Source organism: Carettochelys insculpta, chromosome 2 (assembly GCF_033958435.1).
Source record: "Carettochelys insculpta isolate YL-2023 chromosome 2, ASM3395843v1, whole genome shotgun sequence".
NCBI classification, from domain to species: Eukaryota; Metazoa; Chordata; order Testudines; family Carettochelyidae; genus Carettochelys; species Carettochelys insculpta.
In genome coordinates, this window is record NC_134138.1 from 229,606,044 (window position 1) to 229,623,106 (window position 17,063).

At 49.3% G+C, this 17,063-nt stretch overlaps 1 protein-coding gene across 1 annotated transcript in view; it reads right to left on the reverse strand.

The window, feature by feature from the left end:
• Positions 1 to 11,655, reverse strand: part of NXPH1 (neurexophilin 1) — a 191,929-nt gene extending 180,274 nt beyond the window's left edge. Inside the window, exon 1 of the mRNA XM_074986205.1 lies at positions 11,602 to 11,655. Within this exon, the coding sequence (XP_074842306.1) occupies positions 11,602 to 11,655 (54 nt within the window). The remainder of the gene's footprint in view (positions 1 to 11,601) is intronic.
• Between the last annotated feature and the right edge of the window lie 5,408 nt (positions 11,656 to 17,063).

Consider the following 17,063-nt stretch of genomic DNA (forward strand, 5'->3'; position numbering starts at 1 on the left):
CATGAGTAGCCCCACTGAAATAAACAAGAGGACTTCTGGAGTAAAATGCCCCTTGATGTGAGTAAATGTCCCAGAATTTAGGTCATAGTAATATCTAGCAAAAGTCAAGGTGGTAGAACTAGGTGTATGGTTTTTAAATGGAAGGGAGTTTATTATGCTATTTATTATGCACAATGTTTTATGTCACATTTCACCATTTGTTCTATATCTTAGTTATAGACAGTTTTAAAGATCAGTTAAATCAGCTATTGTGTACTTCCTAAAAATATAATATTGTCATTATGCTTTACCTAGTAATATTTTATATAAAACTTTCTTGAATGTGTTAATCATTCCACACAAAATCCTTAAAAGAGAACTTTGCTTTATGAGAAAGAGTTCTATAGCATAAGAACAAACATAAGAATGGCCATACTGGGTCAGACCAAAGGTCCATCTAGACCAATATCCTGTCCTACGACAGTGACCAGCACTAGGGTTACAGTTACACTACAGCAATCTGTGGACAGGAGTCACTGTCAGAAGAGATTTCTTGACAAAACTTCTGTCGACAGAGTGCAGCCATACACAAAAGCCAATCAGAACAGCGCTCCACTCTGTTGACAGAGCTGTTGGACTGCACAGTTGCTCTCGAGACAAAGCAGGCACCCAGAAGCACAGCGGACAGGGCTGCCCATTGTTCTGGATGCCCTGTCTGTCAAGAGAAGGCCCCTGCAGGGCATCCACACAGGTTTTTGTCCACAGAATCTGTTGACAGCAGCGTTATGCCTCCTGGCTGAGAGGCAGAACGCTGCCAGTGAACTTGTTGAGTTCTGTCAACAAAATGCATTTTGTGTGTGGACATTCCACCAGTTTTGTCTACAAAACTGGGGTTTTGTCAGCAAAATTAACCTGTGTAACCATAGCCTAGGTGTTCCTCAGGGAATGAACAGAACACGCAATTATCAAGTCATCCATCCCCAGTTGTCCATTCCCAGCAGTTCCTAGTGACACAACACATGCCTCTTAAATAGCATTAAATTATAAAACTAACACTCTGATTCAAACATTGCAAAATATTGCAGTATTACTACTGATCGTGTATCGACCTCGCATATGCAGGTTATAATATTCCCATATTAAATGCATGCATTCCCTTGCAAACACTTCAAACACTATTGATGAGATTGTAAATATACAAAGCAGTCAATTAACTTTGTATAAGCAGTCTGATATACCTGAAGGCCTATAGCATTTCCTGTCTTTCGATTGCATCTAGCACATGAAGCTATGGGTGATTGTTTGCACATGGGCATGATTCAAAGACCTTTGGAATCAATGGAAAGATTTCTATTTACTTCAATAAATTTCAGGTCATTTCCATAATCCTTAGACTTTAATACTAGCAAGTTAAATAAAGGGTACATTTTCTTTGAAATCAAGGAAACTGTACAACTTACAAAGTAAGTGCTTCCTTTATTTTCTTTCTTAGGAGACTACATAAATGTAGTTTTAAAAAGACATACCACTTAATATGTTTTAGTTGTATCTCATAGTGCAATGTAATCTCACTGTAATTACAAGGCTCTAAAAGGCATTGTGAGTCCACAAAATGATGTTACTAAATCATTGCACTCCTGGCATTATTTTGGCATTGTACGCCTCTGCTAAGGGAAAAATCAAGGGATCCTCTCTCAGGAAGCTGAAAAGGTTTAGAAAACATACTGGCTGCATCTACACTAGCAAGTTCTTTCGAAAGATTTTTCAAAAGAAGGGGGGGTCTTTCAAAAGAGACCATGGAGCATCTACACACAAAAAGCATTCTTTTGAAAGTAAAAATTGAAAGAATGTAGCACTCATTGGCTGTGTCTACATGAGCCCCCTCCTTTTGGAAGGGGCATGTTAATGAGGGAGTTTGAAAGATGCTAATGAGGTGCTGCAATGAATATGCAGTGTCTCATTAGCATAATGGCGATTCGAAAGTGCCGCTTTCGAATCACACACCGCCTATGTAGAATGGGGACTTTCAAATCGACCCCCAGGACTTCAAAAGGCCCTTCTTCCCATTTCAAAGGGCCCCCAGCTACACAGGTGGTGTGTGATTCGAAAGCAGCACTTTCAAATCACCGCGGCCACCATTATGTTAATGAGGCACTGCATATTCATGGCAGTTCCTCATTAGCATCTTTTGAACTCCCTCATTAGCATGCCCCTTCCGAAAGGAGGGGGCTCGTGTAGACACAGCCCTTTTGATATCACTCTTCCTTCCCCATTTCAGGAAGGGTGTCTCCTTTTGAAAGCTTCTTTCAAAAGAAAATGTGTGTAGATGCTCTGCAGGGCCCTTCTTTCAAAAGAACAGTCTGAATTTTGATTCCTGGCTTGTTCTTTCGGAAGAGTGGGGGCTGTGTGGACACTCTCTTTCGAAAAAGCAGATCGTTCTTTTGGTCCGCTTTTTTGTGTGTGGATGCACTCTTTCAAAAGAAGCTGTTTAGGAAGAGATCTTCCAGAAAAATCTTCTTTCAAAAGATTTCTGTAGTGTAGACTTAGCTACCAAGAAGTAGTGCAGTCATATGAGCAATACATGGATTTTAAAAGTGCAACAGAAAATCAGATCGTCCCTTAAAAAAAAACTCAAGCTTTTATTCTTCCAAAATCTTTGCCCAGCTGAGCCTGGGAGAGAAAGTAAGATCTGAGGAAAGTAAAATACTAGAACTTTCATAGGCATCCAGAACACAAAGTAAAGCAGTATACAGTAGTTTCTGAGGTTTCAGAAATCTGCCAATATACAAAGCAGATAATCTCACCATGCAGAGGTAAGCCACCCATGTAAGGATGACGGGGTTCTAAGAACCAGCCAACAGACGCTGGCAAAGCTGGACAGGCACGTCTGTTCATTGACAGGCATATCAACTCAAAACCTACCCGCTGGTAGACAAATTGCCTCTCAATAGATTGGGAGAAGCTATGGTCTGAAGAAGCGATGGTGGGACTGGTAAAATGGATGCAGCAGGCTGAGCAGGGTGGATGCAATGGGCTGGGCTGCTTGCAAGGTACAGACAGTAAGGAAGATGGCGTTTGGAAAGTAGTACATCTACACATCAGGCAATACAGTCCCTGGGACTTGGTGAAACTGCCTCGGAAGCAGTTTAATCACACGGGACTTAATGGCTTGCTGCTAGCAAATGTGCTGAGGCCTCTGCCGCCAAGTGCTTCGGCTATTTCTAATGGGTGGAAATATCAGTGAAAGACGGGCCTAAAACTTCTTGCAAGTCAGCCGATTCCTGTCACAGGTCGTTACCCAGAGGGTTTTCCATCAGTCATCCGTTTGCACCTTTCTTGTCAACGCTCTGTTTATTGACAACCACCTTCCAGCTAGCAGGCCCCAGAGGACAGCTCTGTCAATTGTGCGATCCGAGGACACAGTTAATGGTTCTCTCTTAAAGCAGGGAGGCAGCTCCCGGGAAGCCACAGCACCGCGTGTTTCAGGTCTAAGCCTGATGCCTGCCGGGCTCCGAGCTCGGACTAGGAATCGCGCTCACACAGATTTGTGAGGTTTATAAAAGCAGCCCGGATTAAACAAAGGAGCGAGCCTAGGTCGGTCCCCAGGAAGGCGAAGTGCCGGTAGTAACGCGGATTTTCTGTGTCGCGGGTTTCTCGGGATCAGAAATGTCCCAGGGTCCATTTCGGACACATTTGAGTATCTCCAACCAAAGGCAGGTGTGTGACCATGGGCTGGAAAGAGACGGGACGGGGGCGCAAAGGAAAGATGAGTCACTTTTCTACCGGCCTAATAATGATAAATTCAAGGTTTCCCCCGCGTCCTCACTGCGGGCACTTTAGCCATAGACAAGGGAGAGACCCATTCATAAATCGATCCGGTGGCACAGCCGCTTTCCTTTGCTGCCCGGGAACAGTCACCGCCCCCCAGCAGGCTGGGGTAAGTGAGAACTCAGAATCCTTTAGGTGGGGGTTTGAAGAGGCCCGGACTAGGAATTCCTCTGAGCCACGACGGGGAGGGCGGGTGCCTTCCAGGGACGTGTTTTATTCAAGTGGTTTGGCAAAAGGTACCATCGAGCGCCACTGAGCCCTCAGTGTCAGCTGGCTTTGCCTCGGCAGCGAGGGACGGAGCACAGCACTCTGCAGTCCGGCCGAGCGGGAGCGCTGCCCCTCGGAGCCACAGCTGTTCAGCTGCCCTCGCTGCCGCCAGCTGTTTGCAGACAGCTGCGCGGACTGGCGCTGGAGGTGGCGGCTGGTTCGGTGGCAGGGGCGGTGCAGAGGAAGCGGGAGCTGTCCATGGTGCTGCAGGGCTGAGGGCCTCCGGCTCCACCAGCTGGGAGTGGGTGTTTGGACGGTTGTTACCGCTAGAGGCAAGGGCGGGAGCAAAGGAGCTGTCCGCGGTACTGAAAGGCAACGAGCATCCAGTGACCGCAGCTGGGCTGTCTGAGGGCAAGTCACCGTTAGAGGGGAAAGCAGTGAGTGCCCTGGAGATGTTCTGAAAAGCACCACGGCTCCTGCCCCAGAAACGGTAGGTGGGCAGGGGTGTGCTTTGCGGGCGGGAGAGGGGTCACCCTCCCACTGGGTCTGTCCAGGGCGCCGACAAGTGTCCACCTCCACCAGCTCAGGTCCTGGCTGAACTCTGAACAAGAGGGAAATCTTAGCAACACAGCCCCACCAGCGTCTGAGGAAGCGGTCTCTGCCCACCAAAGTTTATGCTCCAAAATACCTGTTAGGCTGGAAGGTGCCGCAAAACTCTTGTTGTTTGTGAAGATACAGACTAACCGGGCTAACCCTCGGATACTTACAACCCCACCAGTTATTCACCGGCCGGGCGCTCTGTGCAAAAACCTTGCTCCTCCACCTTGGGGCTCATCCAGCGACTGGCAAGCGTTTTCAAAACAGCCCGCCCCGCTCTCATTTGTAAGTATGCACCTCATTAAGTTTGAAGCTAAAACGTCTGGCCCGCTCTCTCAGCCCTATTTCTGGACTGATGTAAATAACTTCAGTTGCTCTGACTATTCAACACCCCCAAGGGAGGGGGAAGATTTTGCAAATGAAGTAGGCTAATCTCGCATTGAGTAAAGTTTTCCCCAGGCTCCAAGAATATGGAAAGAGGAATCAGAATAACTTGAAATGGAAAGGGTGGGTGTTTAGCTCCCCCCTCGCCTTTTATAATGCACGCGTATAATTTATTTCCATTTGTGCAGATTCCATTGGCTCTGCTGCCTGCCGTCAGCAAGCCGTGGCTGTGGTTTACAGATCAGCAGGTTGCCTTTCTCTGGTATCCCCCCACCCAGGTCGCACCGCCTTAAAAACGGAAAGAAGAGAGAGGTATTTTAAATTCCTATTTGACTCACAGGGAAACCCAGCAAGATGGATTCTGTGGGGGGAACTGCCTTTCTAAGCAGCAAATGTTGTCATTGCACCCCGTGGGAAACACCTGGCTGCTGTGTCTGGCCACATTTGTAGGAATGCAGGGAGGGGCTTTCCCTCCACAGGCAGAGAGCTCGACGGAAGTTTAAAGAACAGCCAACAACCCGCAGGGTTAAACGATAAACCGAGAAATGTGCAGTCCTGCTGGACAGCAAGCCGTTCTCATAGCGTCGAGGAGACGTCAATGTATATCATATATCAATAAAAGCAGCTCTTCGAAAGCTTGCATAGTAATTGAGATTGGAGATCTTTTTTGATATGGGTTGGCATTTCCTCATATCAATCTGACAGAGCCAACTCAGGAAATTGCTGGTAATATTCATCTGGGGAGCACTTTCATTAGACGTAATTCATTCGACTTTCACAATAAATTGAGTGACATCCTTACAGCAGAACCTTTTTATCCTTGATGAAGTGCTTGCCAAGCTTGGGGGGGGGGTTCACTTTATTGTCACATTCCTTATAGCAGAGTCGTCAACATGTCAATCTGCTGCATAAAAATGCGAACGATGTATTTACAAAGCACCCAAGAGGTGGTTTAATGCTGACTTACAAGAAGAGCGGGCTGGGAGTTAAACTACCTGATAAATCACGGCCGTAACTTAACAGAAAATGCAATCGGGAGGACGCAAGCCAATACTAGTATGGGAAGGGTGGGTCGTGGAGGCCCTTTCCACGAGCAATTGATTGCTAACCAGCTTCTCTGCACTTCCGAATTTACTGGGGAAATTGTCTTTTCTTAATTAAAATGGCGGTTTAGGGGAGAAGGAGAAATTAAAATGGATACCTCTGGCTACTGACTTGGAAGATGTGGCTAATCACACGGAGGCGAGGACAGTGGGTTCCATTCAGGCGCCTTCCCTGCAACGCAAAAGCTGTTCCCAACTGCTTCCTTCCCAATGCAAGGAGTGGGCTGCATGCTAAGAACTACGCAAAAGGAACTTTTAAGTGCAGAGGAAACCTCCTTAAACTCCTACCTGCTCCTGCACATCGCTCTACAAGAGTGAGGAGCTCAAATCCTGGACAGAATTTACCATTCCGCGCTTACGAGAATATAGATGTAAATTCCCGCGTGCAATCCAGTCCCCATAGCAATTAGAGTGCAGTGTCTTTCAGGGAGGAGCTGTTCTACCAAACGGCAGCATCTTAGGTATTTAAACTCCATTTTCAAAAGCCCAACCGAGAAGAGTCTAGTTCAAGATCGTGTGAACTCCCTGCAAAGCGCTTCCAGCCCTCTGCTCACCCCTCCCCCGCCCCCATCAAATAAACCAAAGGCAGAAAATTGCTTATCTGAAAAAGCAATACCCAAGTGCTTTTCGCACAGAACACGCTTTGGAGAGTGCTGTAAGAGTGGTTGTTGCAGGACAATGCTGCCTATTTTTTTCCTTCGCCGCCTAGAGAACTGTTTGGAAAAGTAGGGCATCGGCACCTGTCTTAAAAATCATCCTGTTTTCACAGCCACGTCTTCTTTCACATTAACAATCGCTTTCATTAAACAGGCAGAAGTGAGCGCGGTCTAGAAATCACAGAAGTACACAAACTCTGGAGCCATTAACTTAAGGTTTTTTTCCCCACTCGGCAAACAATGTACGCGGAGGACAATTTGAAACAGCGGATCTCCGCCAGGAAAGCTACTCTCGGCTTATCTAGAAGTCCCCGAACCTAGTGCTGGGAAATTATTTTGAAACCCTGGTGAAGCACCGAAGAACCCCGGTATTAGGTTTCGAAAAGCATTTGCAAACGTAATCACTCCTCAGAAAACAGGATTCCTGGGAACCTTTCTCTCGCGTAAACCAGGACCTTCTCTCTCTTAAACGTGCCCCTACTGATAAAACGCCTTATTAAACAATTTAGCAGTGTTTTCTTGTGGCTCTGCATCAGAAAATTCTCCCAAAAGACAGTGCCTGTTTAACTTCACATTATTCTTTTGCTATGTAACTCTGAATGTATGGTAAAAGCACAGACCCTCAAAAAAGAGAGCAAAGCTCAATTAACACCCCCTATAGATACACACACACACACACACACACACACACAACCCCACTAGTGAATAACTTCATGTTTAGCTTGGGGAAGGCGACAATAGGTTCCCCTTTCCCAGCATCCTCCACCGCAAGGCTGCTATTGTATTTAGCACTCCACCAGATACTTTCCACAGATGAGAACTCGCCAGTGAATACGGATAACTTTGACCCAGGGAAGGAAACAAGTGCCCCCTGTTCCTCTAATGTAAAGCACTGGAGAGTCACAATAAAACGCTCGAACGCAGATAGTCTAGCTGGATGTGCATGGGCAGAACAGGCATATTCGGTCAATAGGCGTTTTGCCTTCACTGTCGGAGATTTCCAGTACAGCGTTCAGTCACTGAAGGGGGAAAAGATTACCCGGGCAGGAATGGTTTAACTCCTCGCCTGCAAACCTTCGACGGGGTGGGCGGGGTGAAAGTGTGCTTGTCATCTTCATTTATCAGATCAATCCACTTTGCCTTCCACTCCTGCATAGGAATTAAGTTGTGATTCCTTTTGAAGGGGAACCTCCCAGTGGATGGATTTGCGCCTCTTACAATGGATTGCCTTAGCAATCTGTGTGGAAACGGCATGACCCCTCTCTGTGGCCCATCCTTGCCCTCTCCTATTGAAAAATGAGTCCAGTTAGGATCTCTTTGCCCAGAGCCACGTGTTTTTCGCCACGTCTACAGGAAGTTGCTTCCATCCAGTTCAAAACGTCTGACTAGCCTTGTATGATTCTACTTTATCATATTGAAAGCGTACAGGAGTTGGTGCAGGAATTAAATGGGAATAAGCTTTTTTTTGTATTTAGGAGTTGTAAAGCTAAAGCACCATTATAATAGATATAATTCAACATTAGGAGTGCTCATACTCTACAAGGCATAGTGATGTTTTCTTTCTAGAGTAATATTTAGCGACGCATTGGAAGGGATTTTGATGTAGCCTTATTAGGTAAGAAAACTTTAATCAGAAAATTGCAACTAGGAGCTCTGGAATGAAGCATGTAAAACTGAGGCTGGCTAGTTAAAATCATAGCCAACAGTGTACGCTTTGAAGTACTTTCTGTAGTGCAGTGGGCCTCATATAATATCCTCCAGACTGAAGAAACAGGAAACCTGTGCCTTTAAAGACTAAATCCTAATTCCACCAAAAGGACTTAAATATTCCTTTAGGCCGGAGGAAAAGCAGGTTCTGTGCTGATCACATCTAAGCACAACAAGCAGGTCACCTCTTTGCGCAGAAATACGGTACAGCAGAGAGAGGAAAATAGGTGTCTGTTCAGATCTTATTTATAAATGAATGTAATACTGGGAAACCTTGGTTGCTTTTTTTTGTTTGGTTGGTTGGTTGGTTGTTTTTTGGTTTTGGTTTTGGTTTCCCGCAAGGGAATTCTCCACATGAAATTCCTATCCACTAAGAAGTATCTGTATCAGCAGTGACCTCTATACATTTCACATAAGGCCGGTTGGAATATTGGCATATATCTCCATACAAAGGAGAATTGCATTCTACAAGACTTCACTAGAAAAGGCGGGGGTGGGGTGGGGAGAAGCGCTGGTTTGAACTAGAGGTCAGGCTGGCAAATTTCTATAGTGTAACTCGATGCAAGCTCCCTACGTCACACTGTCACTGCCCATTGTCTAGTTTAGATGTAAGGATACTCTTTGCCCTGCGTGACCCTGCCCCAAAAATCCTGCGCTTGAAACAACCTACGTGAAAATCAGAACGTATTTGCTGCCACATCGTAGAGGCTGGAAATGGCAATCCTGACTGTTCAGTTGTACGCGTTTGTGTAAGGCTATACAGACGCATACGTACACACACCACGTCGAGGTATGGCACAATATTGTGCTTTTCTGGCTCCTGACACTACATTAAAGTTTGAACCGAAATTTCCCGTTCCCCACCCCCCACCTCCGCTAATATAAGACTGCTGTTACATGATGTCCTAATTCCAGCTTGGAAAGCCACTCACAAAAGAGGTTAAATCTATCGCAAATTGCTGAGATAAATGTAGAAAGATTGAAATGGAAATAAGTATTTGATTAGATTGGGAAACCCTTTGGATTACTTTTTTTAACCTGAGTGTTTTGGCAGAAGATACAACCCGCTGAAGAGTTCCCCTCCCCCTAAATTGCCTTTTATTCCCTATTTTATTGTATCATATTTTTGTATCGTTTTGAGGGAGATTGGAAAATTGTCTCCTTCCCTCTGTAGTGCCAAGCCTGGCGAAAAAAAAAAGGCATTCAGGTAATGAAGTCTGTAACTAAACGGTAATTGAATCAGCATAATTTGCACACTGAATGGTTTTCAAATGCTCCCAGTTTACAATTAAAGGAGAATTAATGCGCTTGTTGTTCAGTCTGCGGCGCGTTAGAATAAATCCCGCTCTGTTGTTGTAATGAGTGCAAAACAGTTTAACTGCCAGCAAACGCATTCAACATTTAGCACAACCTATCGATCTGGCGCCTGGCTTTGACAGATTATTCGCCACATGCTTTTCCATAAGCTGTAAAATTCACGGGACGTAGAACTACCTCGGCCGCAGATGTGCCCTCGAGCTGTGAAGCCGAGGGCGTGGATCGGACTGAGAAGCTGGCGAGGGCACCCTGCCTAAAGTTAGCCGAGTTAGTACCAGATCTAAGCGCTGTGCCCCAGTGTGGTAGCGCTCTCCCCGCTCCATGCGGAAGACCGTGGGTTCGATTCCCGCTCAATGCTGCTCTAAACTTTCCTTGTAACTGTCCGTCAGAGGCCGGGGTCGTTCTAAGGTGCACCCCTGGGCTGGCTGTTTGGCGAGAGTGTTGCGCCAGTAGCGTGTGTTCTCCTCTCGACTGGTTGCCCCTGTGCTCACCTGCTTACCCCCAAAGTAAGTGTCCTGCGCCAGGCTGAGGGAGGCGCGCAGCGCCCTCCGGCGGACACATCCTTCACGCTTCGGGAGCAGCGCAAAGAAAAGCCGCCAGAAATCCTCGCCCCGAAGGTGGGACCGGTTAAAGGCGTCCCTCGGAACGCGGCGTGCAGCTGTGAAAATGCACTTCTGCGTTTTTGCAGCTCTCCGCCCCCCACCCTGAACCTAGAAGCACTCGGAGAGCTTCTCCGACCCGAGGACTGAGCCCTGGGGAGTCGTCTGCCGGCTAGGCACCCTAGGAGAAGAACGGACGGGGCGAATGACTTGCGGTCTGCCCTGCTCCGTTCTTTGCGATCGTACGGGGCGTGAAGGACGCGTTAAAGAGCCAACCCGCACGCTTGCTCGTGTTCCCCTGGTAATCTTAAAGGGGATTTGCTACGGAAGCCAATGCCACATCGCAGTGGCTGCGCTTGTCACTGAGTGTTTACACGGTGGGGCCGTATTATATTGCAAAATGAATGTCTCCTATTGCGGCTCGGTGACAGCGAGCCCCATCCTGAAGGGCTTCGAGCAGCAGGAACAAGGAGGAAACAAGAACTTGCCTCCAGTACAGAATAAAGGCGGAAGACGCACTGAGACTGTGCTTCAAAGCACAGCCTGTTCTGTACCGTGTCGCTTCCCCCTCCGAGAGAGGCACGGGGAAACGTGCCGGGGAAACGTGCATTCTGAATAGAAACGATGGGTCCTTGAGTACCTTCCTGGAAGGTGGGGAAATGATGCTTTTAGAGCCGTGCCCTATTCGGGGCGTATTATAGGACGATCGCTTTGACCCCCCGCCGGCGTTAGACACTCTCCGAGCGCCCTGCCTAGCATACACCTGCCCTCCGAACACATCCGCAACTCCAGAAGGGGCTACACTTCAAACTGGAGTGAAAGTTACCGACCTGCCGCCCCCCCGCCGCCCCGCAAACCACCGGGGGACAGCTTCCAAAGCGAGGTGGCGCGGGTGCTCCCCCTCCTCGTTAGTGTCACAAGCCCCTGGCTAGCAAAAAGTGGCCGGAAGGTGCAGCTCCCGCCCCAGCACCGCCGGCCTGGAAGAGGGGCCAGGGCTGGGAGAGGGGACTCCAGGCTTTAGGGTCGCACACACACAAAGAGGTGGGGGGGGGGCGCAGGGAGATTAAAGCAGACATGGCTCCGGAACCTGCCCAAGTTGCTGGACCTGAGCGATCTCCCCTGAGACCCGAGTGGGGCGATGAGTTTTGCTCCTGTTTTTGATGGGATGCCCGGGTCCACTCTTCCCCTCCCCCTCCCCCAGGGAAGAGGCCACCTGAAACTTACCAGGTAGAGAGGCGGCTGCAGCAGAAGCACGGCGTACCAGTACACAGCCTGCATCCTCCCGGCTCAAACTTCCGCGGCTCTCCCTTCCGTTGCTCTTTGTTCCTTCAGGACCATAGATCCACCTGACATCCACTTTACAGAACCAGGAGCGCTCTCGCCAGCCTAGACAAAAAGGAAATTACAGACCCCATGACCACAAGACAAGGTTAGACTTGGAGGCTAGGGGGGAAGAGAGCAAGAGGGGGCGGAGGGAGAAGGAGGAGAGGCGGGGGGGGGGGGGGTAACGATTAAAATCGAGTTAATCCAGCGTCTGAGCGAAGTGCTCGCGTGTCCGGGGCTGGCGCTTCTTTGGCTCGGGAGGTGGCCGGAGCGCACCCTCGCGTGTGCTGGGCTGGAGTCTTTGGTGCCACTGGCTGCCAGACCCGCCTTAGAGCGGGATTCGGGCTCGCTGCCACCTCCACCCGCAGCAGCAGCAGGCTAGAGAGCGGGAGGGAGAGGGGGTAGGAGCTCCCGGGAGCAGGGACCCAGGATGGAGGGAGGGGGGTTAGGAGCTCCCGGGAGCAGGGACCCAGGATGGAGGGAGGGGGGTTAGGAGCTGCCGGGAGCAGGGACCCAGGATGGAGGGAAAGCGGGTAGGAGCTCGAAGAGCTGGGACCCAGGATGCGCCTGGACGCTTAAAACCCGGGCAAACCGATTCGTTCCCGGAAATCCGACCGGCTCAGCTCAAGCCGAACACGCGCCCACCCGCCCACTTTCAGGCACGCCGCTGCTGGCCTCAGCCCCATGCGCACTCGTGCCTGGCTTTGCCCCGAGCCCGGCGTGCCGCGGGTCGCCCGAAAACAGGTGGCTAAGCGGGTGCCCCCCCCCCCCCTATTCCCCGCGCCCCGGAGCTTCGCATCGTGGGCCAGCCGGAGCCCCCGCGCCCCTCTCCATACGTACTGCCGGCGGGGTCCGAGCGCAGGCAGGGAGCGCCAGGGCTGCTCCATGTAACCCTAGAGTGGCAGGCAGCCTTCTCGGCACCAGGGGTCCCCTTCGCCTCGCCTCTCCATGCCACGCGCGCCGGCGTCCCGTGGAAGCAGGTGCCGCCGTGAATCCGGCCGGCGGGAAGGGAGGCGCCGCCGCCGCCTGGGACCCGACTGGATCCACCTGTCAGAAAACTTACAAGGGCGAGGCTGCCCGAGCCCCAGCTCCCGTCTGGCGGGCGGGCACCACTGCCCAGCTGCGCGCCGCTGCCAAACGTGCCTGGCTGGCGGGGGGGCGGGGGGGCAGGCGGCCGCTTAGCTCCCGGTGCAATCGGGCTGCGAAGCCCCCGGCCGAGCGCGTCTTTCCGAGGAAGCGTCTGCGGCGTGGACTGTCCGAGAGTCCCTGCCGGGGGGGGAGAGAGGCGAGTTTAGCGGCGGCATCCCAGCCGGCCCTCCAGAGCGGGTGGCGAATCAGAGCCCGCCCAGGGCGCCGCGCCGCGCCGCGCCCTGCCCCGCCACCAGGGGGCTCTGCCTTCTCCTCGGCCGCGGCCCGGGCGCGCCGCCGCCTGCCGGGACGCCCCAGGGGAAGAGCTGTTCCCCCGCCAGCCGCACGCCTACCCCGCGCCCGCAGAGAGTGGCTGAGCCGCTGCCCGGCCGCCGCGCGCACCCAGCCGCACACAGCGAGGCGCGCGCGCACACAGGCGCTCACCGCACAACTCCCCCCCCCCGCCGCCACTCCAAAGTCGCGGGTCTCTGTGTGGCGCGTTCCCCGCCGTGCAATCCCGGCGAGCGGGGCTGGGGTGGGGGGCGGCTGGCTGAGGGGAAGGCTGCGGGTGGGGACCCCCTGCCAGCCTCCGGGCTTTCCTGGCTGGGGGCCTCCTTCCGGGGCGGCTGGCTCCCCGCTGCGCCCCGAGGGCGGCTTCCTGGGAGTGAGTCCTCGGTGACCTTCTCCACAGCCATCGCCCCTTTGTCTCGTAACTAAACCGGGGGGCGGGGGGAATGTGTCCCGCTTCTCTGAAGGGGGGGCGCTGCTTTCCCGCAAGCCTTGGGGTGCCAGGAGTCGCGCGCGCGCCCCAAGGCTTGCGGGGTTCCAAGCGGGACTGGAAAAGCCTCTGGATATACCTGCCACCACCAGCAGCCCTAACCCCAGCCCCGCCGATTAACGCTGCAACCCTGCGGTTCCAGTGGGAGCTGCAAACTGGCGGGAAGGAAGGCGGGGGCTGCCTTGGGGGCAGGGCCAGCAGAGGGTGACTTGTGCTCAGTGTTGAGGGAGACACACTGCCAGAAGGGCGCGGGAACCGGAGGCCTCCGGAGGTCCCTGTCCGCCCTGAAGGTAGAGTTCTAGGCTTACTGCTTTGCAGATGCAGCCGGGAAGAAACCACCCAACGCCGCCACCCAAAAATAGTTCCTGTCACAGGCAGCCCAGGCCGGGCTTCGGTTCGTGGTCTGAGGGCTCTGGGCGCTGCTGTAATGCACATGACTAATGATGGAGAGATACATCTCACTAGCTAGTTCCCTGGCCACCTTCCCCACCAGGGATGAAATTATCAGAGGGAAAACACCCCTGGGCGACCAAGAGCCTTCCTGTGCCAAAGCAGGCAAACCTGCTACCCCTTTGGCAACTGAAGCATCATGGTGGTTGTGTGGTCCAGGGCTGATCCCACAAGCCCCTCTAAGCTATTACTGTTAGAAGAACACCCTAGACACACCTCCCCATCCCACACACACCTTTGCCTTGGACCAGATTCAGCAGCTCTCACTTTACCTAGGGTTTGATCCTGCAAAGAAATCCTTTTGCTTTCACTGGGGCGATTCAAAGAGTAAAATGTTACTCATTGTGACTAAGGGCAGGGGCAGAATCCATCCCCGTCCCACATTTGAGACTCTAGGCACTCAGTCAGAGAGACAACTGGCTCGTAGAGAAGGCAGACAAGATCTACAGGATCCTTTCAGTGTAGCCAAGCATTTGTCAACAAATTCTGATGTTAGATAGCTGTGAACTGGCTGAGCACTGATAAGCCCAAAGCTCTGGAATGACTGTGCTGAGACTTACTGTCAAAGGATCAGCTCCCACATCTTAACTGGGTGATGAGAAAGCTCACTCAATATCTCCCCAGATCAGACCCCATGAAAGAGGTTATCAGCTTTAGTGTCTGACCTTCTGCCTAACAATGCCTGACACGCCAGGGTACCAAGAAAATCTGAAAGGTGATCCTAAGAGAAGGGCTCTTCTTCAGGTGTCTTAAATCAGGCTTATTAAGAGGCTATTGACCTAGAGGGTCCAATCACACTCTCCTAACTCAGGTTAAAAACCTGAGGATGAAATTCTGGTCCCATTGCAATCAAAGGCAAAACCATTGACTTTGACATTGACAGGGCTAGGATGTCACTCTGAGTGAATTAAATGGAAGTCCTGCCTGAGTAAGAAGGCAGGATATGGCCCTGAAGCACTTTTCCAATTCCTACACACTCATTGGTAGTTGTCTGACCACAGGAACAAGGGAAAATTTGGGCTATATATTTCAAAAGTAATGGCTTCTCTTCCACACATGCTGAGCCTGGTCCAAAGCAGACTGAAGTCAGTAGAAAGACTCTCCTCAATCCACTTTGCATGAGGAGCTCTTCATCCAAATCAGCTTATGGTGAAGTCAATGACAATTAAGACATTGACTTCAGTTGGAGTAGAATTGGGGTTTAGTTCAAGAAGCCTGTTTCTATTGTTGCCTATCTCTATTAGAAGGGGTTCAATGGAAGGAGAACAGCATACTAAAAAGGCAAGTAGGAAACTGGCTGTGATTGATTTAAAAAACAAAATGTTCAAAGGATTCCTCATATACACACATGACATTTTTTCATAGGAAATGTGATGCTATTGAGTATCTAAAGTTAATTACAAGTGACTTTTTTCACAGTCCTTTGACTTTTTTGTGAGTCTAAATAATATCAGTACCATAGCCTAAGTGGAGTATTGGTTTTTTGTTTTGTTTTGTTTTTTTAAGAGCATTTTAATTGCAGCCATTTGTAGGCTGTTTAATAAAGTGGTCCTTAGCAGTACAGTTCAAGAAAAAGGACAGTCTCTCAGTCAGTGAGTTTTTCCCATGAAAAATCTATTTAAGGGTTTATAAACTGGATTTTTTAAACTCAAAATTTTATTTCAGGCATTGTCAAATTATGCAGATTATCACTAAAACAGTTTTAAAAGAATCAAATGACTCAAAAAAAACCTCCTCTGAAACAATGGCAAGTGATTATTACGTATAGTCATATGGTTAATTATATTTGGTATTACAAAAAATCACAATAATTAGTTAATAATACTTAGCAAGACATTGACCTAAACATACCTGTTGGCTGTGCAAGTTAAGTTTCATATGTACAAGTGTATATGAAGTTTGTATACTAGATTTCAGTTCCTTATGACAAAACTCACACAATGAGTGATTATTTTTGTCTTTCACACAGCATTTCAAAAATAAAAAAGGAAATGCATGTATATCCAAAAAGAAATGGAAGAGGCCCGTGGGTCAAAGAAGGCATAAATGGACACAGCACCCCTAGCATCAATGGATCGTACATAGATTGAGACCAGAAGAGGGTCTGGCCCGGATCTAAATTTTCCCTGAAGTTCAGGTTTTCTAGGGTCCAGAGTTAGACTTAATTACCTGTGTGTGAAATCCTGCTTCTATTGATTTTTTGTGCCATCTCTTTAAAACTATACTAGAATATCGAGGTAGCTGTCTTTAAATGAAAAACCAGAACAGTATTCTTCCGTCATGGTGCATGCTGAACTGCTGAAGAATTCAAGTGGAGTTGTGTAGGCACGGCAGTGACTGATAGTGGCCTCCTTTCAGCTCCATTGCCTCTGTGTGTTTGCACTGCACAGTATATGGGGCCAAATCCTGTTCACATTATTCATATGAATAGTCCCACTGAAATGAATTCTGCATGTCCATGCTTTGGTCCATTTAAGACAGATCTTTTTCACATTTTTAATAGTTTTGTTGTTGTTTTTGTTGTTCCATGGAACCCTATGTATTTTAAGCAGAATTTTTATAATTATTGTACAAACTGAATCTCTTGTTTTCATTCTTTTCCCTCTTCAGCTTTTATTTACATAATAGGATAGGATTTGACTTTACTGCAGGAATTGTATTTCTTTTCATAAAAAATGGTTCTGAGGGGATTTTTTTCAGTCCATTGATTTATATAAGTGGTTACAGCCAGAGACTCCATTCAAGTGTCATTTTGCTATATTCTATATAAAAATACAGAGACATTTTAACCACTTCCACAGAAAGGACTTAAATTCATGAAATACATTTTTCACATTTCCCCTTCTGCTTCAGGACCTTGTTCAGTTCTTACTGAATTCAATGGGAGTTGCGCAGTCAGTGGGAGCTGAAGCAGGCTCTCAGTAGCTAATGAATGCAATAGATTGTAGTGGACAAAAGTATACCAGAATCTCATCACGTTTATGCTAGCGTAAATCTGGTGCTGTTC